Genomic DNA, 23,317 nt, shown 5'->3' with positions numbered 1-23,317 from the left:
ATATCCCATCCAATTTTTTAATGACTAGTGAGCCTATAAAAAAACTAAAACACCCCCACAATAAATGTTTCTATTTTTTCAACCATATATACTGTACAATAAATTGTATCTATGACTTGAGTGAAATACACACCCATGTAATTGTCTACTCAATACGCGTCTTTCGTGTACTCATTAGTTTCGGTTTCTTAGAAATCAAGCATCAAATTATTGGCGATTAAAGAAAGTGTGATTGGAATTGGAAACAAATTATTCTGTTATCTGCTTGTCACTGGACTGTGGATGCGACCCGATCAGCAACATGAACCCTAAAACTAGGTCACGGTCCAACAACTACAATCCTATGATTATATGAAATATTAATTCATATGCTTGGAATGCAACGGTCCTGGATTCTCAGAACCATTCCACACACCCTACCTAGCTTGAAAATCAATGGGATTTGTATGGGGATAGATTGCAGGTCGTTAGGGTTTAGAGAGATGCTCAACATTTAATTTTTCATTCATATCTTTTGCCCTAGCCTAGTTCCTTTATATGCGGAAGCATGCCATAAATTGATAAATCAACTGACCCCAACAAAATTGGCACATCCCCCCGATAAGAATCGAATTCAAAAAATGATGTTACATTTGTAATTTCACTACCCTGGGGATCCTTCCTGCAAAGCCACTTCAGATCCTCCTTACAGACGAGCTCCCACCGCCATGTGAGACAACCATGTCCTTGATTGGTGTCCTCTAAATGGGCAGGTGATTCAATCATGTCGCCCTACCACACCACCATGCGCCACAAGAGCTCGGTTATTGGTTGCCCAGCTGCAAGGCACTCACTCCTCCAACCAGTACACATTTGTCGTGGGAGCCAAGGCCGGATAAAAGATGTTCTGTTCTGTGGTTTGACCTTATCCGATGTCAGTAAATTCCGGCAACGATGAAAAATCATCAAGACCCGATGTGAAACCAAGAACATAGTCGTGTGCGACAGCATCCCAGGTCCCCATTTCCGCTGAAAGCTCCTTCTCAATGCATGAGATAGAATATTCATCCTTGTCATCCTGAATGGCTATTGGCGGCAGGTCAAACCTTAAATTGGGATCCCTGGATGACAGTACAGGCAGTGGCTGGGATACTGGCTCGGCAAAAAGGTGTCCTTGACTGTGCTCTATTAAAGTTTTCTTCATCTTTGACCTCAGAGGCTTGGTTGACTCGGAGACGGAGAGCTTGTGCTTTCCCAAGGACTGCATCTTTGAAGGCAGCCGCAACTTGAAATCATTTGCTGGTGCGGTAGATGAAACCCAGCCCAGATCCCCTTCAACACAAGCCCTTGCTGCATCCCTGGGACAAAAGGACTTAGTCAGCAACTTAAACAGTCAATTAACTGGCTTAGTCAGGATTCAATTTGTTAGCACCTGAATAGAATGATCAACAGCATCTGTACCACATATCAATTTCTGGATTTTAATAATAGCTTCATAATAATCCCTGGGATTTTTTCAAGAAGGTGCATTAAGAAATTGATAAAATGCATTAAATCAAGAGATCCATCAAGCACTATGGATTCCAGCAGGGAAGAAAACAAAGGTAGCACAATTCAGTCAGACAACTCAGTTCTCATACAAGGAAATTAACAAACTGGAAGGCATTACAAGAGTAAAACCTAAAACTCTCAGTCAACAATACTATGCTGCTAAAGCTGTTATCTTCAACATCATCAAATAGGAATTAACAAGAGACTATTAATACCAAACAAGCGGATCAATGTCATCTTCTTGATTGCAAGAAATCATACCTGAATCGATTTTCAGCTATACTTGTGGATGCTCTGAGATGGTGAGCCTCTGCTCTATCCTTAGTTACTGATGTCAATGGTGCTGAGCTAGGTATTGACAAACTTATTATAGGTGGGAATTGAATCAAAGAATTATCTTCCTCTTTTTGGAATTCCAATGTTATTTCCAACTGCTCACCAATGGCAGGAGCAACTTCGCTCAAGTTGGAATAGGAAACTCTATCATCTGGCCTTCTACTGCTGGCATCATGGAGTGCAGCAGCAAGCAACTTGCTACTATGTCCCGAATTAGTGAATTTCATTCTTTTTGAAGATTCCTTTGAGGAATTCCAAGGTAACTGATTGACAGAAGAATTGAAAACCCTTCCATGATTATAAAGAGCATTTCGAGATGATGACAAGTTCTGTTGACGTTCAGCACGAGAGTTCACCCTCCACACAGCAGAAAGCAGTGCTGTGAAGTGCTTCTGGAGAAGTAACTCATGGTCTGGCTGCTCAGCAGCAACATTTAATAACATCCGAATGTTATCCTGATGCAACAAAAAATTGTTCAGCATGAGCATTATTGTCTTGTGTATTTCACTAAGGAATTACCAAATTAGTGTTCTCTCCAGCAATCTTGTTATATTTCTAATCATTCATTAAAATCAATTGTCCACTGAAAGTGTAAACAGTGCAGCAGGCATTTTTAAGGAGTGGTAATTTCACAATGATTAACCAGATACTTTAGATTATTCTGAGAAAAAAAACAGGTGTATATGCATGTGAACCTGCAGTTTTGGAGATAATGGCAAGCAGGCTAATAAAGTTTCCTGGTATTAATCACTGAAACTTGCATTAGCTGCACCCTATGCGATGGTATAACAGAAATCCCAAAACCATGAATATTATTAACTAGCAGCTAATTAAAGCAATTTTTTATGGCCAAAGATCAATACAAATAAAGAACAAAAAAAAATAGAACACCTGAAAGATATCAAATCCAAGTACCACCAACTGTTATCAATCAATTGTTAAGAGTTGCTGACCAGTTGGTTAATATCTTCAGGACAGTGCCTGGATCAGGGTTCAAGGGTGTAAATAAGCATCCAGTTTCAATTAGCTAGACTTAATAAATAAATGAATGTTTCAGGAGTGTCATTTCATATTCTCAATCTTCTCTCCCTATTTTCTCCAATATATGGAACACATTTGAATGCAAATGAAATCAGACTTACCTCAGTTACTTTGAGAAGGGCCTTCCCAGAGACCATATTGTTCATCTTTTCATTATTGATAGGGTATTCTGGAGAAGATAAAACATATCTATGGATTAGTTCTCTAAATCTCTCACAACAATGAACTGGATGGCGGTATCTTCCCCGATAAAACCCACCAGCAGCCATCCCATACAGAGTTTCACTGACCAAGCTCCAGTGAGGGCCATATTCATGTACAACAGCACATAATATTGCATCCTCCTGTGGCAACCATGAATCAGGTGGAGGAACACAATCTCTCGACCAAACATTCCCTTTCTTTAACTTCTCTGGCTTTATCGTCAACACCCGTTTCACTGGCATGGTACTGATGGAGATTTTCCCTCCCATCTTGCTCCTGCCAGCTGGTTTCTGCTCAAGATCAGAAACCACCTCATATGGTTTTAATTCCATAGACCTGCCATGCTGCTTTCCAGAGAGATCCAAATCTACATCAAAAGGGCACATTTCGGGAGCTTTTTTGAATTTCTTGCTATTCTTCCTTGACCTCTTTTTGTCTATATCAATTGCTAATTCTGCTTTCTTACGTTTTCTCTGCACACTTGAATAAGGAGACGTAGTATCTGAATATGTATCATCATCAGGATATATCACGTCGTTGTCGTCATCGTCATCGTCATCATCATCTGCAGACAAAGTATCTATTGATGCCTCCACTTTCATGTGTTTCAATTCAGAAGTTAAAGATTCTTTCTTGAGGGATTTGAACTTGGTTTTCTTTGGTTTCTTCTTAGACTTCGATTTAGGATTGCGTGGCACTTTACACCTGCTGATATGAAACAGAGTAGTAACTGAGCATTTGATATAACAATAAAAAAGAGTGCCACTCAGGTGTGCCCAAGAAATAGCCACCTTTAGAGACAACGAGACAATAAAGCAGAATGATTTTTTCCCAGGTTTGCCACCAGATTACATGGCAGCAAGCTTGTCAGGAAGATTCATGAAATGTGGGAGAACAGTGCCTGTTGCATTTTTAATGACAAAAACACTATCCATGCAACAAGGATGTGGCACAAGCCTTCCTTTTTCTCTTTGTCTCACCCCTCCCTCATGCACTATTTAGTTTCACTCTCAAGACAGTTAAATAGCTCAGTTAGAAAGCAAATGCCAACTTTATCCATATTTATTAACGACAGTAAAATAAGTAACCATTTTAAGGGATGTTTCAGTGGAACCATAAATCGACAAAAAACTCAATCTACACCTAAGTGTCCATTCTGTTCAGCATTTTTCAGCATTAACATCTTTTACAGTTAATATAATAAATGCAGTAGTTTGAACCCAGGAGACCTCCATGGTGTGATTTGTGTCTCCCACACTAATAGTGCACTGCATGGTAAATATGAACTGCTTGTGTGAAATTTTAAAGATACTAGGACATTCACTTCCAAAAGTTACATGCAGCCAAAACAAATAGTAAATAACAAATAAAAGAACACCCCTCAGCCATAAAAAAAAAATAAAATTAAAAGGCCAAACAAAGCCAAGTACCTAATTGCTGACCTACATCCTAATTTCATTTTTTTTAATAAATAAAGTTAAATAGCCAGCAGAATGATTTCACAATAGGTTCAGAATTGTCTTACACCGTAGCATCTAAATGTCCATCTGCACTTTCCTTCTCATTAGCTTCAGCTTCAGCTTCAGCTTCCTTTTCTTCCATCAACTACAAAAACACAATAAAAAAATAAGTTTTAAGAGACATTTAACGAAAAGACAATTGGCAGCATTAACAAAATTCACTAACCTGATGTTGAGTTAGCGCCTCAACTTCTTGTCGGTATGCCTCGGTCGCAAAATCAGCATCCCATCCTGATATAACAAGAAAAATCATCACCTCTGCTAATAATTGTGATAAAATTGTCTATCCTAAAAAATTCAAATGATTGCATCTATATAATATAACCCCTGTACACAGTGAAAAGGTTTCTTGAATATGGTTTTTCTGTTTTATGATCAATGGATGCCCACTGCAGTGGAAACTGGATACGACATGCTATGTAGTCATTCATTATAAACTTCAACTGAAAAGTCTTGAAACCAAAATTACAAGTTATATAAATGATTTCATCAAGAAAATTAGAAAATGAATAAATTGAGAAAAGCATGAGTTCAATCTTTCTATCCTGCCACCATTCAGACTAATGATACAAAGACCTTACAATTCTCTTAGAGAGTAGTATTATAGGTTACTGATTTGTAGATTTTGATTCATTTACCAAAAACTAGAACCAAATACACACACACACACTGCTTACTTTCATACACCAATGGCTCTTCATCATCATCAATCTCAGCTTCCATTTCATCCTTGTACTTCTCAATACGATCAAGCTCCCATTCTGTCTCCTGAAACCTAACTTGGGATTCCAAGGCTGCTTTGTCTATAATTGGATCCCACAGTTCCAGAAAACGGACTGCATATCTGTCTATTGGACGTAGCTGATTTTCGAAGGATGAGATAGCTTGTCCAGCAGCAGCTGCCGCCGCTGCCATCTGCTTGACATCAGCCAACATATCGACATCATCTTTGTTCCCAGTAAAAGTTACAGCTCTCTCTTCAATGCAATCATTTTCATCTAAATTAACCTCACCCTCTTTGCAATAAGTTGTCATCTCATGGTCTGTGGGCTCATCAGCCTTCATATCATCATCATTTATGAATTCATCATCTTCCAATCTCACAATGGCCTCTTCAGTAAACTCTTGGTTGTCTACAGCCTCTTCCTGTTCGACTTTCTTCAATGCCATGTAATCTGCTTCATCTTCAGCATACTTCAGAGCAGCCTCCACGTCTGCATTAGACAAAGAAACCTCATTTCCATTGTTATTGTTTTTCTCCCTCTGCATGTTCTTAATCTGAAGTGTTTTATGCCCAGAAAATAATTCCATAGGATCGAGCTTCTTGAAAAATTCTGTGTTGTATCCTCCACTCTGTATAACTAGATCATCAAGAGCACGCTTCTGATTGGCTTTCTTTAAGATATTTTCTTCAATGGTGCTCTCACTGATTAACCTGTAGATATGTACTTCACGTGTCTGTCCTATCCGATGGCAGCGATCTTGGGCTTGTTGATCCATCGCAGGATTCCAGTCACTATCATAGAAGATTACAGTATCTGCCCCAACAAGATTGATGCCAACACCCCCACTACGGGTTGATAGAATGAAGATAAATATTTTGGGATTGGTGTTGAAACGCTGCATTAAAGTTTGTCTATCCTCTGGTTGAGTAGATCCATCTAAACGCATGTAAGTGTAGCCATACAGGTTTATGAAAGCCTCCAAAATATCCAGCATCTTGGTCATCTGTGTGAATATTAATACCCGATGGCCTTCTGACTTTAACTTCCTGAGCAAAATAGCAAGCTCCTGCAATTTTCCACAGTCAAACTGTATTAGGCGCCTGTCTGGGAAATACAGTTGTCTCCGGACAATTGCAGGTCTAATAGGTGAAAGAAGAGGCAACAACATTTCAGAGCATTTCTCCTCATAAGTTGAATGCAGAAACACAGGAGTTCTGGTCTGACTGCACCAGAATATAGGTGCAGGGGAACGTGCTGCTGGAATTGCAAACATAAATGATTCCACGAGATCAGTCATCTTCTGGAACCGTTCAATTGGTGAAAGAACAACATCACCAAGCTTAGAGGAGCATAACGAGGAGAGTCGCTCAACTTTTTGGCAATGGATATCATAGATAGGATGCTTCACTGTGAGAAGTTCTCGTAGGGTTGTTGAGTATATGGGTTTTTTCCGACACCTCAAGGAATTCCACCATGCAATAGATGCTGCCCGTTGCTTCATCTCTCTTAATCTCCCCTCCAATAATGACTTTCTAATCTCTTCAAAAATATTTGTTCCAGGCAACCTCTTCAAATGTTTAGACCCAGGCCCAACATCTTCTATGTTGGCCAAATTGGCACGCTCTTCGATTAATCTTGAAGGAGTTGCAATAGCCTTTACTTCATCGCACTCCCAAGAAACCATGTTAAAATCAAGATGTGTAAATATAAGCCCCAAAGCACAAAGATCTACAGATGAATATGGGCCAGGTGAAAACATTGAACAAATAGAACTACTCAATTGGATGTCCATACCAGCCATATCAAAAGAACTAATAATTGGACGACCCTCAAATAAGTCAGGGTGATTACAAACTTTACGAAGTTGCATTATGATGCTGATCATCCCAAAAAAGTTGGCAGTGGCAAGGGTAGCTTGTGTCTCTGAACTAGCAATGAAATCCTCGTACAAGTTACGCTGCCTCCTTGAAAGTCTACAATAGATGACATGCTCAAGTTTCATGGGGAGTTGCTTCTCCACGTCCCTTTTCAATCGACGGAGGATAAACGGACGGAGAACATTGTGCAAACGATCAACAACTTCTTTGTTCACTCTTTCTTGCCCCTCCACCATCCCAGTTATTGGATTACTGAACCAGTCCTTAAATTCCTGGTGAGATTGAAAGATGTGGGGCATCAAGAAATGCATTAGTGACCACAATTCCATGAGATCATTCTGCAGAGGTGTGCCAGTTAATAAGATGCGTCTTTTTGAATTGAAATTTAAAAGAGTTTGCCATCTCTGGGACTTCCAATTTTTAATCAGATGAGCTTCATCCAAAATCAAATACTTCCATTTCTTCCTCTTGAAGACTTTAGAATCCTGTATCACCAGTCTGTAAGTTGTTATGCATACATGGAAGAAATTTGGTTTCAGCCAACCTTGCCTCTTGCATTTACGCTCTTTTGCACTGCCAAAATATGTTAAAATCTTGAAGGCAGGACACCATTTAAGAAACTCTGTTTCCCAGTTAAGCATGACACTTGTTGGAACCACAATCAGATGAGGACCCCATATTCCCTTTTCACATGCTAGGTGTGCAAGCAAAGCAATAGTCATGATCGTCTTTCCAAGCCCCATTTCATCAGCTAGAATCCCATTTAATCTTTTTTCATACATTGTAACAAGCCAATCGAGGCCTATATGTTGATATTCACGAAGAGGATACTTGAGAAGAAAGGGGAATTTTGTGCGCACTTTGGTTGTCAAGAATGTATTGCCTGTTGGTTGTGCAGATCTTGCAGCTGCAGCAGCATCAGCAATCTTACTTTCACTCTCCCTTCCTTCTTCTGAATTTTCTTCATTTCCCTTCTCTTGTTCTTCTACAAGAGGATGTTCCCCATGTTCAACCATTTCATCCATTGAGTTATCCAGCTGCTTCAGTTCTTCTTCATGGCCTGGGGAATTTGACATATTGTTTGATAATACTGGTGCGTATTCAGATTCATCCTCTGAAACTTCACTGTTTGGCTCCTATAAGAAGACATGGATAATCAAAATAAATCAACATACAATATGAGACAAAGGTCTGCACAGAAGCAATTCTTTAACCCACCTTTGTATACCTTGCAAGCAATTCTTCCAAAGGAATTTCACTCTCCTTTTGCAGTAACAAAATCTGTGAATTAGCAGCTATCTCAGGCAAACTATTGAAAATAAACAAATAAACTAGCAAGAAAATCAGAAGTTCTAATAAAATGTTGTTGAAGAACCATAGAATTCTTCACCTAAATGCAAGGTCAATGAACACAAAGAAATATGATACATCCAAATTGTTCTTTACCTCATCTATGGGATTGTTTGAATCTGCTTTTGCCATCTCTTCCTCCTCCAACAAGGTTGTCTCATCATCCTGAACATTGAAGCCAGTGGCAAATCACAGTCAAATACCCAGCCTTTGAAATCTTAAACATGGCAGGTGAGCATACACATAAATTGAAGTATCTGAACTTCACTTGATCACATTAACACTGTCCTCTTTGATACTTGGTGAAAGAAAGAGGACCTGATAATCACATCTAACCACATATAAGACAACCTATTAATCAATACTTGGTGCATTGTATGATTTGGGATTGTAATAAAGATGTACACAAATCAGACAGTCACAACATTACATACTAAACCCTTGCAATAAATGCCATGCAAAGTAGGATGCTTTAAAGTTAGCAGAGTTCACAAGCACGCCCTTGTGTTATCCAAAATTTGCCGATTAAGCCCCTATATATATAACTTGGTCAATCAAACCTTAAATTCGGTAAATTCAATCAATTAAGTCCAACATCAATGAAACCCTATTACATTCATCACATTCAATAAGCCCTTCCATAGATAAAATGGCCAGTCAAACCTTAAATTCAATCAATTGGTCAATCAAACAATCCAAAAATACAAGAAAGATATTAAATGAGATGAGGAATTATTAACATCAGTTTGTTAGAGTGTTAGTATATTCAGAAATGAAAAATGGAATATATATATACACACACACATACCATTTTTTAGTAAAGAAAGTTTTCGAGTTCTTAATAAGAAGAAAAAATTAAAAATTTATACCATTCTTATTTATTCTCAGTTAGATTGATGTTTGATATTAAGAAAAAAAACTTCAAGAATACATGAGCCATTGGATTAGTGAGACCCACTATTTGGGTCCACATTAAGATTATGATCCAACAGCTCATAATCTTCTTGAGTTTTTTCTTGTTTTTTTATCTTAAGTTTAGCATTTTGTTTCTATTATTTTCCTCTAATAATAACCAAACAATCCAAAAATACAATTGCACAACTGCACATCTGCAAATCAAAAATCAAAGTCTGCAAAGTCCATTTCTTCTCCTTTCTCTCATGGGATAGATGTCCCGATCTCCAATCTCTTTAGCATTCTAACTATATTACAAATCAACAAAATCTATTTCATTAACCCAAACCAAAACCTTTTGATCAAACAAACTGGTGAAAAATACTAAAAAAAGAATGCTTTTTTTTCTTTTGAAAAACAGATGGGTCTTTGAATAACCTGGTGGCTTTGATACTTGACCCAGCAGAGCCCTTTTCTCCAATAAAATCTGGTTCTTCTCTTTGTTTCAATCTGTAACCAAAAACAAAGAGTCCTTTCTCTCTCCCCCCCCTCTCTCTCTCTAAACAAGATCAACAACCACTCCAGGTCATGCCACCATCATAAGCCTATACTGCAGCCACCAACCACGCTGTACTCCACAAAACACAATTTGTGTTCAAAAACCCTGCACTACTTGCAGAGACCAGTTTCAATGGAGATGAAAAACCGTAATGAATTTCAATTGAGATGTAAAACCGTGACCGTTCATTTATTTCTATATATAGTTTGTTTACCTGTCTTTTTTCTTCTTTTTTTATTTGTTTGAGTACTTTTCTGGATCCTTTTACTTTTTGTTGTAAGTCTTTTTCATCTGTTTTAACAAAGCATATAGTATTTCCTATGACTTTGGTTAATTTTTTATTTCAAACTTTTATTATTCATGAGTTGTACCTTTATTTAGATATAAGCAACTAATGTGTCCTCTGACATGTCAGGTTAGTGTCATGTACAACATAAGAGCGGGGAATAAATGCCATGACAAAAAATACAAACATGCATATCAATTTGGTTTAATTGACCTTGATCGGTCAAAATTGAAGAATTCAGGGTTTCAATTGACCAAGTAATTTATGTAGGAGTTCAGTTAAAAAATTTAGGATAACGCAAGGGTGAGCATGTGGGTTTAGACTTTTAAAAATTGTTCCACTGCCCTAGTAATCATTAGGATATTATGAAAACAACAGTCTTCAGTTATGTCAATTTCACAATGAAATACTATGATTGCAAAGCTATATGCAAGGAAGCAGGTACACCTCTGCAGAAGGTATAGGAGCCTAGCAACCTCCATTCAACAGAAGGTATCACAGACTTCATAATCCTCCTAGCAATAATAAGACTCCCAACAACAAGAAAAGCCCAAGAGCTATATCAAAGTCTGACATAACAACACACTGATTAAATAGTTCTCTCTAGTTTCAATCAATATATAACAGAAAAGGTACTTAAGAGTTCATTTATCCCATGTAAATTCACAAATGGATTCTATTGAATTTGCATTTGGGCAGATATATTCATTATTGAAAAGAAGAATAAGATTTTATGCTCAAGTTGTACAGGAAAAAACCATAAGAGCAGAAAAGGAGGGTAAAAAAATCCTAACTGCATGAAAGAACCAAATCATAGCTACCATATACCTTTTCTTCTTCAGCAGCAAGATCAAAATCACCATCTTCCTACATTACCAAAGATACAGGTGAACATAAATATCAAATAAATAATAACACCATATATTATAACACTGACAATAACCCAAACACAAACTAATAACTAATTGATTTCCTTCTCAGTTATTAGTTTCCCCTTTTCTGGAATAACAAAACGGATTCTTGTGTGTTTGTGTCCATTGAAGCAATTGTGGAAACAAGACCAAGTCTCCCATACACTAGCCTTCCTTTTTGAAGATGCGGGTTGATGAGTTTTGTAACAGCAGAGAAGGGTTTACCTAAAGCTTATAGCTAATCTAAATGATTTTTTTTGTTTTATTTTCATTGCTTAAGATAATTCTAGTAATAGTTAGTCCAGATCACTCAGATCAGCCACCCGTAATTCCATAAGGAAAAGAAATTTGTGAGAGATTCCTGACTTTATTAATAGCAGCAAGGGGAAAAGGTTTGACAGCCATATACATATGCATGAAAGAACCTGTACTGTTATACTAAAGAAGAGAAAAGGAATAATTGAAAGTAAGGAATTGCAGTGGTTCTTTGCAAACAGCATTGTTGGAAAAAGCATCAACTCTACTTTCATCACTCTGGTCCCTAAAATGGAACCATTAAATATTGCCATTAGACAGATCTTTAACAGCATCTTAGGGTCCCTTTACCATTATACAGAAAAACGATGGCTGTAATGAATGCTAAGAAAACTCAGTTTCAACCACTTTATTTATTCATCGCCAATAACCTCTTTCATCCATTCTCCACACTTCCAACAAATTTTCTGAGGTATTTTTACAATGATCAAGCTTCAAGCAACAAATATCTGCTTCTGAAGTTGAGATGCAAGCCATGATTTTAAGATTGAGATCCAAGTCTCTTGTTGGTCGACTCTTAATTGATTTACTTTCCCAAATAATCACCAAATTGATGAAAACAAAACTACATGGAAAATTAAAATCTACAGAAACAGAAGTTTGCATGTGTAAATATTTTGTTATGATAATTAAATCTCTTATAATTAGACATAGAAACTTGAAAAGACAAATAGAGTATGAAGGCAAAGAGTTCAGAGATTGGTGTCTGTATATACAGTATCTTACCTGTTCGTCATTGAAATCATATGGCACATGTTCTCTGGCTGGATCCTCAGAGATACTTAACTGATTTCTGGTTTCATATGCCCCGATTTCCAATAAATTGTTGTCTGGAATGGGCAAGGCACCATTATTTTTACCCTATTATTAGATAATAGACATTATGTTGAACCCTTTTAGCTGACTTCAGGTAATTCAGCAATGGCAACCATAAACACATACAACTTACACAACGACGACCAGCATTAACAGGCGAGCTGCTTATCTCCATCTCACAAGCAGCAGAAATATCTTCTCCTTTGCCTGCAAAACATATAACTAAACAATAGTATCAGGCAATCAAAGTGCTTGCTAGAGACGTGACTCGTCGACAGCAGCTTACTCTCACAGTGTTCTTCCCCATTTGCACATGGCTTAGCTCCATTTTCACTACTCTCCCTGCCACCTGAAAAAACAGGGGGGAATAATCAATGGGGTGATATAGCATAGAACAAACACGGTCAAACAAGACCATCCAGACAAATATGTGCACATGTAGACAGGGAAAGAGAGCCCTTATCTAACAAGGGGACAGCATCAACTAATATATCACTGTCAAAGTGGTTATCACCATAGACAGCAAGCATAACCCGGAAAATGGAACAAAAAGTATAGGGAAAATAGCATGTCCCAGGAGTAAAAAGAAAATCACGAGAGCAGCTTTCTACCTTTCTCTACAGTGTAACGCTTGAGTAGCTCCTCGAGGGGAATATCCATTTCATTGTGCAGAGCTTCCAATTCTTCTTGCCTTTCTTCTCTGGTTATAAGAGCCTCATCTTCCTCAATAGTATGCTCATCATCTTCCTAGAACAATATCGGTAAATGAGATTGTTAGTGATTGCATACAGATTGCAAATATGTAGGACAAACAAAGGAATTGCCATGACAATTCCACAAACTTTTTAGCTAACAAATGGGGCAGCATCAAATACAGCCCAAGGCTGCTCATAAGGAACCTGAGAAACAACAGGGTATACCCAAAACAGAATCTCACCATTCAACCATGATATATAAACAACACACAAGTTTTATGCCATTTCAGCAGGTTCCTAGTAGTAGAATTATATAAGCCACACTCCAGGCATTAATGAACAGATCAAATGACAGAGTATTGCCCAGCCCTAATTTGATCACAAACAGGATTTTTACATTATAACTACATCTTGCGTAAAACAAAGTAACGGAAAAAAAATTTTACATAATAAAGACACAGAAATGAAAGGCTACTCACCACTTCATCTTCAGATTGCACATCATACTCATCGTCATTGTCTGCAGTGTCCACTTGGGCCTCTAAACAATGAGCAGAGAATTTGATAAGAATATCTACCCATTGCCCAGCTAATAATTTAATAATCAAACTAAGTGATTCTGCTTACCATCAACGACTTGCAGGGGTGTATTAGCATCATCTCCTACCCTATCCGCCATACTCGGTTTTTCTGGTGCAAAATATTGCTCTGGTGGTTTCTCCACTAGATTTTCAGCCAGCATTGTAGAGTACCTAGCAACATGAAGTGCAGATTCAATGGCCTATCCATAATTAACAGGAAAAAGCTCCAAGTCATCGTTAGAAACAATAATAAAGTAAAACAAAAAACACCTCTCAGTTTGTCCTAGAAGAAACTCAAGATGCTTATCAAGTGCCTTTTTCTTCTTCTCATCAAGCTCCATCTGATGCTTGTAAAGCACCTGGAGACACAGTTTTGGAAAGTTCAAAGAGAAAAAGGAAACATAAAAGTTGGTAGAGGATCAAACTATTCTAGATAAATTTACCAGCTTTTCAATTTTAACCCAGAACTTCTTTACATCCTTTGAAATATTGACTGCTACTTTTCGCAACCGCTGCTCCTCTTCCTGATTCCAATGAAATGAAAACTTTAACATCAAAATAGACATACAACAAAACCTTCATATGAAACCAGTCCATTCTTTGTCAAATGAAAAGAACTAAGAAAACAAGTCCAAGATAGGAAAGAAAAACCTTCAATTTCTTTTCTCCTCTGGTGGCTTGATCCAACATGCCCTTGCTTGCTCTTAAAGCCACTTTCTTGGCTAGCGCCAATTTCCATTTCCTCTCCGACTCAAAATCCTGTAATTAGCAATTTAATTAACAAAAAAATATAACATTTCCAACCACGCAGCAATCAACAACTACTCAATGAGTTACCTTCGACAACCAAACCATTTCCTCCAAAACATGATCCCAGTGAGTTTTCGGGCGACGGGGTTCTCTTGGAGCTTCCAGTGCCTAGAAAAATCCATCTATCACTAAATAATAATAATTAAAAAACCCAACACCTCAAACTTCCACTAAAATTTCCTAAATGTCGCATGAAAATTAAGTAAAATTACTTATTTTTCAAAATTATAAATCTAAATTTTTGAAATTTTAACCCTAATATCAGCTCATCAAAATCGAGAAAGAAAAAAATCATTTCAACTTCACCGTAACAAGAAAAATAAAAATAAAGAGTGACGAAGTACTTACCTTTTGACGCCGAGCTCTCGTCTCGTGATCAAGCTTAGACCTTGGACCTTTCGACGCCATTTCCGTTTATTTTTATTTATTTTTTCTCTTAAAAACAATTAACCGCCTGCATGTCGACGAGAAAGTAGATTGCTCTTATGGCTTTTTAAATTAAATTAGATAAATCGGAGAGGGAATGATCCTTCAGCTTCGAAGGCTTCTTCTTCTTCTTCTTCTTCTTCCTCCTCCTCTTTCCTTCGGCGTTAGGGTTTCAGATTTGTCTCTTTCAGCTTTTTTTTCCTTTTCCTTTTCTTTTTTTTTAAAAACTTAATATATACTCTTCTTCTCTGGGAGATAAAAGATAAAGTAAACAACAGAAAAATATGTTTGTGTTATAAGTCTTGCAACTATATATAGTTTTCAATCGAGTCCTTAATGACTATTTTATCAATTAAAGCACCCATTTATAAATACGTTTTCAATCAAATCCTTCGATTTAAATGTTTGGAGAAGTAGTCGGTGTGAGTTTGGTAATGTAGGTATTTTTGTAAAAATATTTTTTAATTAAAAATACATAGAATAATATTTTTCAGTTTTTATTTTATTTTTTATTTCAAAAATATAATTTGGGTAACTCCTTTTTTTCTTCTGAATCACCAAAAACAATTTAGTTAATTCTTTGAATTAATAATTTTCAAAAATAAGCCAAATTAATTTGGGTAATTCTTTTCTATCTTTTTTATGGTAATTACCAAGTTACCCCTAGTTAATTATCATGCATACAATTTATATAGTTTATTTATTTACTTAATGTTGTTAGTTGTCACCAGTTATTTAACAAATCCGGCTGCGAAGTTTCACATAAATGGGGACGTAATTGATAAAATCAGTAGTTTTGGGCCTGATAAAGAAATTATATATATAGTGGGGCACTAATTTAAGGTTTGCCTTTATGTTGTTTCTTTTCCGGAGTTGCCTGTACTTTTGCACGTTCACCATTTTTCTAAGTTTTCTGCTGCTTCCACGTAACTGAGTTGGTAGCTCGCGTGACATGAGAGCATATCTTTTTCATTACAAACTATTGTCGTCTCTGAGAAAAATCTTCGATGAACGGATAATTCATCATGTATTTAAAAATATAATTATGATTGTTTTTTTAAATATTTTTTATATTAAAATAATATTTTTTATAATTTTTAAAAATTATTTTTATTATTAACACTACAAATTCAAAATATATAAAAAAATTAATTTTTAATAAAAACATAAATTTTTTAAAAATATAAATACAACCATGTTTTTAAAATTCTCTTCCATAAAATAAACAGCTATTACCTAAAAAACTAAAAGGGCGTGGCTTAATTTACAGTAAAATACTACATAGGTTGTTGGAGTATTGTGGAGGACTATTTTTGGAAACATACTGTACTTTTAATTATAAAATAATTAAAAAAAATAAACATGCAATTAAAAATTAATAGCATTAAAAGATATATAATTTAATTTTCAAATAATAAATAAATAACATGCAAAATAAACTTGTTTAAATTATCTTAAATTTCGTATAAGAATCAAATTATAAAATATAAAAGCATATCAATCTAATATACATTTTGTTTGAGCAACTCAAAATAAAAAAGTGACATGATGAATAAAAAAAATATAAAGCTCAACTTATAAATAAAAAGTGAGGTCCAAGCATCTATTAGCAAGTAAAAAGTAACAAATGTTTGTCAACTCTTTGTTACTATGCAGGCCTGAATAGCTTAGTTAAGAGTTTGCAAAAGTATTTTATGTATTCATCTACATGTAATGTATAAAATGAATATTGTATATATTTCAAACCCTCATTTTAAAAGGTAAATTTCCCCCTCAAAAATAGCAACTTAAAAGCATCTAAAGAGTTTTTTAAAACTTTATTGGACAAGCATTGACCAAATAGTTATAAATCAAAAAAAATTATGTGCATATCTAATTAAACAACCCAATAACCATTATGTAAAATAATGAAGAAAAGACTCATCAACAATAAACAAAACTGAAATCAAGAAAACCAAGCAAAAAATAAAGATCAAGATATCTCACATCGCACCACGGATAATTTATCTGATCATATTTAATAAATTTCTCTATCAAAATAAATTTGTAATAGAAAAACACATAAAATTTGTAATAGAAACCAACACACATAAAATTTGTAATAGAAACCAACACATATAAAATTTATTGAACAATAATTATATATATATATATATATATATATATATATATATATATATAAAATGCAATGATGCACATAACACAAAAAAAAATTATTGAACAATAATTAAAAAAATAATAATGCAGGGCTACATATATGAAAAATCTTATAAAAAATCAATATTGAAAAAAAAATAATCTATATAAAATTAAGAAAAAAACCAGAGATGAATCATATTCACCTCTTTAAAAATTAAGCACACTCATTATCATTTTTAAAATAATTACTATCTAATTAAAACATGGACCAAAAATTTATTTGAAAAAAAAATACATAAATAATGCATTATTTTATAAAAAACTAATATATATATATATATATATATAAAAAAAACAAGCCACGCATTTGTGGGCCTAATAAGCCTAGGCCTAACATTTAGTCCAATGAAGCAGTGGCCCCACGCTCGGGCCTGCAACGTCAGGCGCCCAGGTGAGGGTCTTTTTAAGTTTAATGGGGTGTGAATGACACCTTCATCTGCTCTAAATATATTTTTTTAAATAACATGTCTTTTGTGTTTGCAGCCAACGCATCACTTGCTTCAATCTAGAATTCGGTCACTACGGTGACTGGAAAAATGAGTTCCATCATTTTTTCACCTAAAAATCTCATTTTCAAGCCACTTTGACCAAAAACATCTAAAAACCACATCAGAGACCTTGTTAAACCATTCAATTGCCACCTAAAAGCCAAAAAACTACTTGAAATCAACCTGGAAAAAAATTATTCCCCGGCTCAAATATGTTGAAATTTAAGGGATTGCTCACCCTTATACCTAAAAAATATAAGAGATTAAAATAAATATTTCAAAAAAACTTTCAACCTGCCCCTCATATTACTCGAGATTTTAACTTCAATCCCTTAGCTTTAAATTCAGTCACCCCCCCTAAAAAAATGCAATTGGGGGCTAATTTGGGCTTTAATTGACTAAATCGCACAAAATAAAAGTTTGAGGACTAAAGTGAAAATTTTTTTAAAAAATACACTACTTCGATCCACAGTGAATTGTGAGATAGCATGCGATAATCTTAAAAGGTTGATGGCTTTTAGCTTTATATATAATGTTTTGGGCTAAAGTAAAATTATTTTTGTATTCTTTAGTTCAATTATTGTATTTTATCATACTAAAATAATATTAAATTTTAAAAACTTTTGGAGCATGTATTGCACACGCCAGCACGCAGAAGGCGCTAATGCCTTTCAGTCGGTGCCTCTTGTTGGTTAAAATTGTCCATCTTCCTTTGTTTTTACATGCATTGCCACATCTTTTTTCTCCTAGTATAACACATGTTATTGAGTGTTAGGTGGTTTATCACTAGTGGGTCTTTTTTTTTTTTCCTCTCTCCTCCCTCAAGAATTGCATATTAGTCTCATTTGTTTTTTATATTTGTTATTTGATCCTTTTTCTTTTGATTTCTTGTTTTTATTCTTAACTCTTCAATAAGAGTTTTATTCAATCTAGTTTTTTCAATTCCAATTTGTAATATATCATGCTTTTCAATATGGTTCTTATACTTTTGATTTTTTTTACTTGACCTTTTTACAAAAGTTTTTTTTTTTAATTTTACCCTTCACTTTCAAGTTTATTTTGTATTATTTTTTTAATTTAATCTTTTTTTGTTAAAGTTATTTTTCTTTTCAATTTAACCCTCTAAACAAAAATTTATGTCCTTTATCTTCAGGTTTCTTTTCTTTGTCATTTGCTCTTTTGTAAGTATTGTTTCTTTTAAATCTAGTCATTTAGTTTCAATTTTTCACACATATATATATTTTTAATCTATCCTTATCTTTTTATTTTTTATTTTTTTTCTTAATTTTTTTTAAAGATTTTTGTTTATTTTTAATCTCACCTTTCAACCAAAGCTTATGGTGTAATTTTTTTTTTGCCAACATTCTTTTATTTTTCTTCGTTTTGTTTGAGTTAATTTTCTTTTTAATTTAAATTTTTAATCGAAAAAATTTAATTGCTATCTAATTTATTTTTTTTTTTAATTTTTACCTTTTTTATTTTTTATTTTAGATCCTTGTTAATTTTTTCCCTTACGTTCTTCTACGTTTGTTGACGTAGTCCAAATTTTTTGCTTCTTTTCTATCCAATTTTATGCCTTATAGATTTTTTCTTCAAGGTATCGTTAACTTTTTTTTTGTAATTATCCAATTAATATCATTGTTTTTTTTAATATATCATTTAACTAAAATAAAACTAAAATGTTAATTTCTCTTATTTATTCAAAACACGTTTACATTATCTAAACATTATTTTTTTATGGAAAAAATACAAATCCACAGTGTACCACTAGCTCTTGATTTAAAATGTCATTTTATTCTTTATTTTTTATATATAAAATAAAACACTCGGGTGTTTGCTTTGGATTTATTTGGGTCAATAAAGAAATTTAACTAGATCAATTAAATTTTACCAAATTAATGTCTTATTCTATTTAAACTAAAAAAAACTTGGTTCAACCCATACTCGAAAAACCAGATTTTTCCTAGTCAACCTGCTAAACTAGATGATGTTTCTCTTTAAATTTTATTTTCAAACAAAATTTAGCCCAACAATGTCAACATAATTTTATTTTTTTAAAAAAAAAAAAAAACAACCAACATCATTTTAATAAACATAAATAACCCAAGCCCTTTCCTGAATCAGCTCCCGTTCCTCAAATCTATTCACACGGGTGGAAGAGAAACAATTTGCACTGGTAGGTATTAGCAGCAGTTGAACGTGTAAGAACTTGCAAACGCAATTTCACACACACACACACAGCGAGAGGCACGACCCATCTTTAACCTAGCAATGAAGGAAGATTTTGGCCAAGCTTCTGGTTCACTCCAACTGTATGGGGTAGATATCAGCCAGATGATTCCAAGAACCATGTTGCTCATCTCCTAAAATTTTCACTCACTCTGTATCAATGGCGTTTCAACTATAGAACTGTTTACAACTCCAAGCAAAAACAACCAAAGGAAGCTCCCCCAATTAGAAGACAAACCAGTTCTTTCAGCTTCCTTGCTGCACATTCAAGCACTGTGCATCCTCAAAAGATTTTACCCATCACAACCAGCGATCAGAACATGAAGACTTTCAGTAGAAGTTGGTAGTGTTTTAGAGTTCTATTACTGCTCAAAGTGGAGCACATATTCTGTCAAGCGATGTAGTTTACTGGGATCCAGTTTCTGCTCTGTTGCAACAGGCTGCTTTTTCACGATAAGCATTCGAGAAGCAGGATTGACAGCCCAACCTTGCTGCATTACAGCTGCAAACGAAAACAGAAACCCTGTTGACAGCATAGCATGTATGCATTAGACAAATGCATACAGCAATCTAACATACAGTGCACACGCATGCATTACATACATGGACAGAAAGATGGATAGATTGATAGCTTCATGAATACATACATTGAGTTTAGACCGTGTCTGAGTTTGTTATGCCAGAAAGCAATAGGTAAAAGACAAAATGTCTTAACTATCCTGAGCTCTTAGCATGATCAATGTTGTAGCTGCAAGAGAATCAATTGCTTACTAAACTATTTAGGACAGAAGCTTTGCTTGAAATAATGTTTTCAATAAATTAAACCTTCACCATATATAGGGAAAGGTCATGATTTCTGTAGACGCTACCATAATCCACAGGCCAGCCCACTATGAGACTTCAAAATCAATCTCAATATCAAGATTTGACCAGCAGGACCTTGAATCACGAATATATCCACGCCTTCCAACTAAGCTAGAAAGTTAGCATAGTGTTTCCAGTTCTCTCTATTTTGAAATTCAAAAACAAAACTGTTTTTCGGCTGTACTCGCCCTTTTTGACATTGCAAGAGATCCAGGGTTTGTCTTTTGTGCTAATCTGAAAACCATAAAACCAGCTCCCAGTTGGAGATCTGGAGAAGTTCGTCTCTTCTTTTTCAAACATTAACTGAACTTCCTGTGGAAAAGCTTTCTTTGGTTGAGCATTTGGTTTAAAGATGGTTGGGACATCCTTTGAAATTCCCCTGGTCATCTCTAGTCAGACACTGATCAGAGCTTGTCAGCTTCTGTTTGGCCCAGTAATCGTCGATGCTTTTGAAAGCACTTCTCACTTTCTCCTGTATTGTTATCATGGTTTTATCGTTAGTGGTAATTCTATTTTTCTATTTTCTCTCTTCTTTTACCATGGAGAAGCTAAATTACTGAAACTAAGCACTAATCCCACTCCTGTATGACTTAAAGCGCCAAAGCACACGAGTCGCTACTCATCAATATTGACATCCCATAACAGAAAAAACAAGTGAGAATGGAGTATCCGAATCTTACAACTTGCAGCAGCATCTTCATTCATTCCCAGAAAGAGAGCTGTATCTTGGATGCCTACTGTTGAATAAGCAGAAAGCAAAAGCTGAAACATCCTCTCGGTGTAAATCTCTGTGAAAACAAGGATTGTTTACCGTGTTATGATATCAAATTCAAAGACTGCAGCAAATAAATTGGCTGATGACTTCTGAACAGAACAAATCCAGTACATCTGAGGACACATTTCTACAATGAAATTATAGAAGACTAATACTTTCTGAATCCTAGATTGCATCAGTTCCATAGCTTGTTCATGTTATTTCCATTAAAAAGGGTGTTTGATAGCAGACACCATTGTTTCAAAGCATCCATTTTAAAAAAAAAAATAGCACTACGAGTATGAATATCCACTACTCTTAAAGTCTGATATTTTTGCATTTGTAAGCGCATATGAATATTTCAATGAAATTTACCAACCTCTCTATTGACTTCCCTGAATCCAAACATATCATTTTCTACTCGTTAAAGAAAAGTGCATCCCTCTCCAAAATACTGCAGCCTAAAACTCAAATACCAATTTGGCTAAGCAAACAAACAATCTAAATAACCTAAAGCTAACCCTTTCATGTTAATGGAGGCGCGATCGTGCCCTATATAGCTAAATGAATCCATAACAAACATGTTAGCTGGCTAGCTGGCTAGCTCAAATTAGCATACAATTCAAGAGGGGAAAAAAACTTGCCTGAGAAAGCAGCAACAAGCGATTGAGTTTGTTGAGACCACTTCTGGTTGCCTCTCTTTAACCGTTGACGGTATTGATTTCCACAGAAATCTTGCGCTGTTACTGTAAATTTTTTACACCAGATCAAATCTAATTAAAATTAATTAATTAAACGAATTCAAAACTCAAAAAAAGAAAGAAAAAAAAACATATCGTTGGCTTAAATACGGGAGAGAAGATGGATAGCAAAAGGCCATTCTTCCTCGAATGGAGCCTCCTCCAGCTCTGCGGTAGCCTGGTCGATTTAATTAACAGAAATTATTTATTTTAACTTAATTTACAGAAGAATAACAAAAAAAAATTAAAAACATATTTAATAAATAAAGAAATAAAACCTTGAGCATAAGTTCATCACAGATATCAGCGCTCTTTTCGTAGGATTTGGAAGCTAAAGCGTCTGTGAGCGGACTGAAATCCATTGCTGCCGCCAATACCAACAATTAAAATAATGAAGATGAAATCCGATGGATAGAAAAATTGAAAAATAATAAAATTAAAAAAATTATAATTTTATAAATTATTTAAAATAAAAAACATAAAACAAAAATATTAACTAGATATGGTAGATCAAAATTCAGTTAAAAAACAACCAAGAGAAAAGTAAATAAAAAAAATAAAATAAAAATTATATTAAAATTAAAATAAAAAATAAAATAAAAAAAAAAAATTTAAAACAAAATATATAATTACTAAAATCTAAAAGATTGAAAATTAAATTTGATATAATTCAATAAATAATAAGATATTTTTGAATTTTTTTATAATTTTTAAAAAATATTTTAGATTCAAAATAAAAAGAAAAAAAACATTTTTTTTAAAAACCAAACCAATTTGTTTTTGCTGGAAAATATTTTTTATTGATAAATTTTTTTAATAATAAGTAAATATAAAAAATTTTAAAAAAATAATTTTTCATTAAACAAATGGGTCTTAATAACAATAAATTCTTCTTACTTAAATCCTGTTTTTTTTTTTAAGTATTTTTTATTTTAATTTAAAGCTCTTTTCCAGAATTTATTTATTTTTTTTTTAAATCCTGTTATCTGTTATATATTTATTTATCTTGTATAAACACACAGTGGAAGAATTTATAAAAATTATGTGCAATGACAAAATGGTTAAATAGTAAACATATATGGTTAATACATGTAATTAATCTATTTTTTATTATTTAATTGGATAGATAAATAATATGTAAGCTTTTAGTTAACAAAAATACAGGCA

General features: G+C 34.4%; 2 protein-coding genes across 14 annotated transcripts; both read right to left on the bottom strand.

Moving 5' to 3' along the window:
* Window positions 1-441: 441 nt before the first annotated feature.
* LOC118029020 (protein PHOTOPERIOD-INDEPENDENT EARLY FLOWERING 1) lies at window positions 442-15,143 on the bottom strand. Of its 5 annotated transcripts, XM_073408163.1 has the most exons (21): window positions 14,799-15,143; window positions 14,478-14,558; window positions 14,292-14,399; window positions 14,084-14,164; window positions 13,911-13,999; window positions 13,687-13,811; window positions 13,539-13,600; window positions 12,976-13,111; window positions 12,651-12,713; window positions 12,498-12,571; window positions 12,275-12,409; window positions 11,151-11,189; window positions 8,680-8,748; window positions 8,452-8,514; window positions 5,309-8,369; window positions 4,798-4,862; window positions 4,637-4,716; window positions 3,578-3,819; window positions 3,009-3,478; window positions 1,792-2,321; window positions 442-1,337 (listed from the first exon to the last, which is right to left on the bottom strand). In XM_073408163.1, exons 1-21 carry the CDS (start codon window positions 14,856-14,858, stop codon window positions 905-907), a joined length of 6,066 nt encoding a protein of 2,021 aa, XP_073264264.1. In that variant the 5' UTR covers window positions 14,859-15,143; the 3' UTR covers window positions 442-904. The 5 variants fall into 5 exon arrangements, with proteins under 5 accessions (XP_073264264.1, XP_073264263.1, XP_034888703.1 ...); XM_073408162.1 differs by having other exon boundaries at window positions 3,009-3,819; window positions 12,275-12,378; window positions 12,491-12,571; XM_035032812.2 differs by having other exon boundaries at window positions 3,009-3,819.
* Window positions 15,144-19,622: 4,479 nt separating this feature from the next.
* On the bottom strand, window positions 19,623-22,592 carry LOC118029094 (COP9 signalosome complex subunit 8). Of its 9 annotated transcripts, none has more exons than XR_012169364.1 (6): window positions 22,429-22,592; window positions 22,243-22,328; window positions 22,055-22,156; window positions 21,337-21,444; window positions 20,440-21,128; window positions 19,623-20,315 (listed from the first exon to the last, which is right to left on the bottom strand). XR_012169364.1 is itself a non-coding variant. In XM_035032901.2 (5 exons), exons 1-5 carry the CDS (start codon window positions 22,443-22,445, stop codon window positions 20,155-20,157), a joined length of 474 nt encoding a protein of 157 aa, XP_034888792.1. In that variant the 5' UTR covers window positions 22,446-22,584; the 3' UTR covers window positions 19,623-20,154. The 9 variants fall into 9 exon arrangements, 2 of the variants coding, with proteins under 2 accessions (XP_034888792.1, XP_073264044.1); XR_012169362.1 differs by having other exon boundaries at window positions 19,623-20,294; window positions 20,440-20,540; window positions 20,624-21,444; window positions 22,429-22,590; XR_012169361.1 differs by having other exon boundaries at window positions 20,440-20,540; window positions 20,624-21,444; window positions 22,429-22,589.
* Between the last annotated feature and the right edge of the window lie 725 nt (window positions 22,593-23,317).

This window comes from Populus alba, chromosome 3 (genome assembly GCF_005239225.2).
Source record: "Populus alba chromosome 3, ASM523922v2, whole genome shotgun sequence".
Lineage (NCBI taxonomy): Eukaryota > Viridiplantae > Streptophyta > Magnoliopsida > Malpighiales > Salicaceae > Populus > Populus alba.
This window is presented reverse-complemented; position numbering and strand designations above follow the sequence as displayed.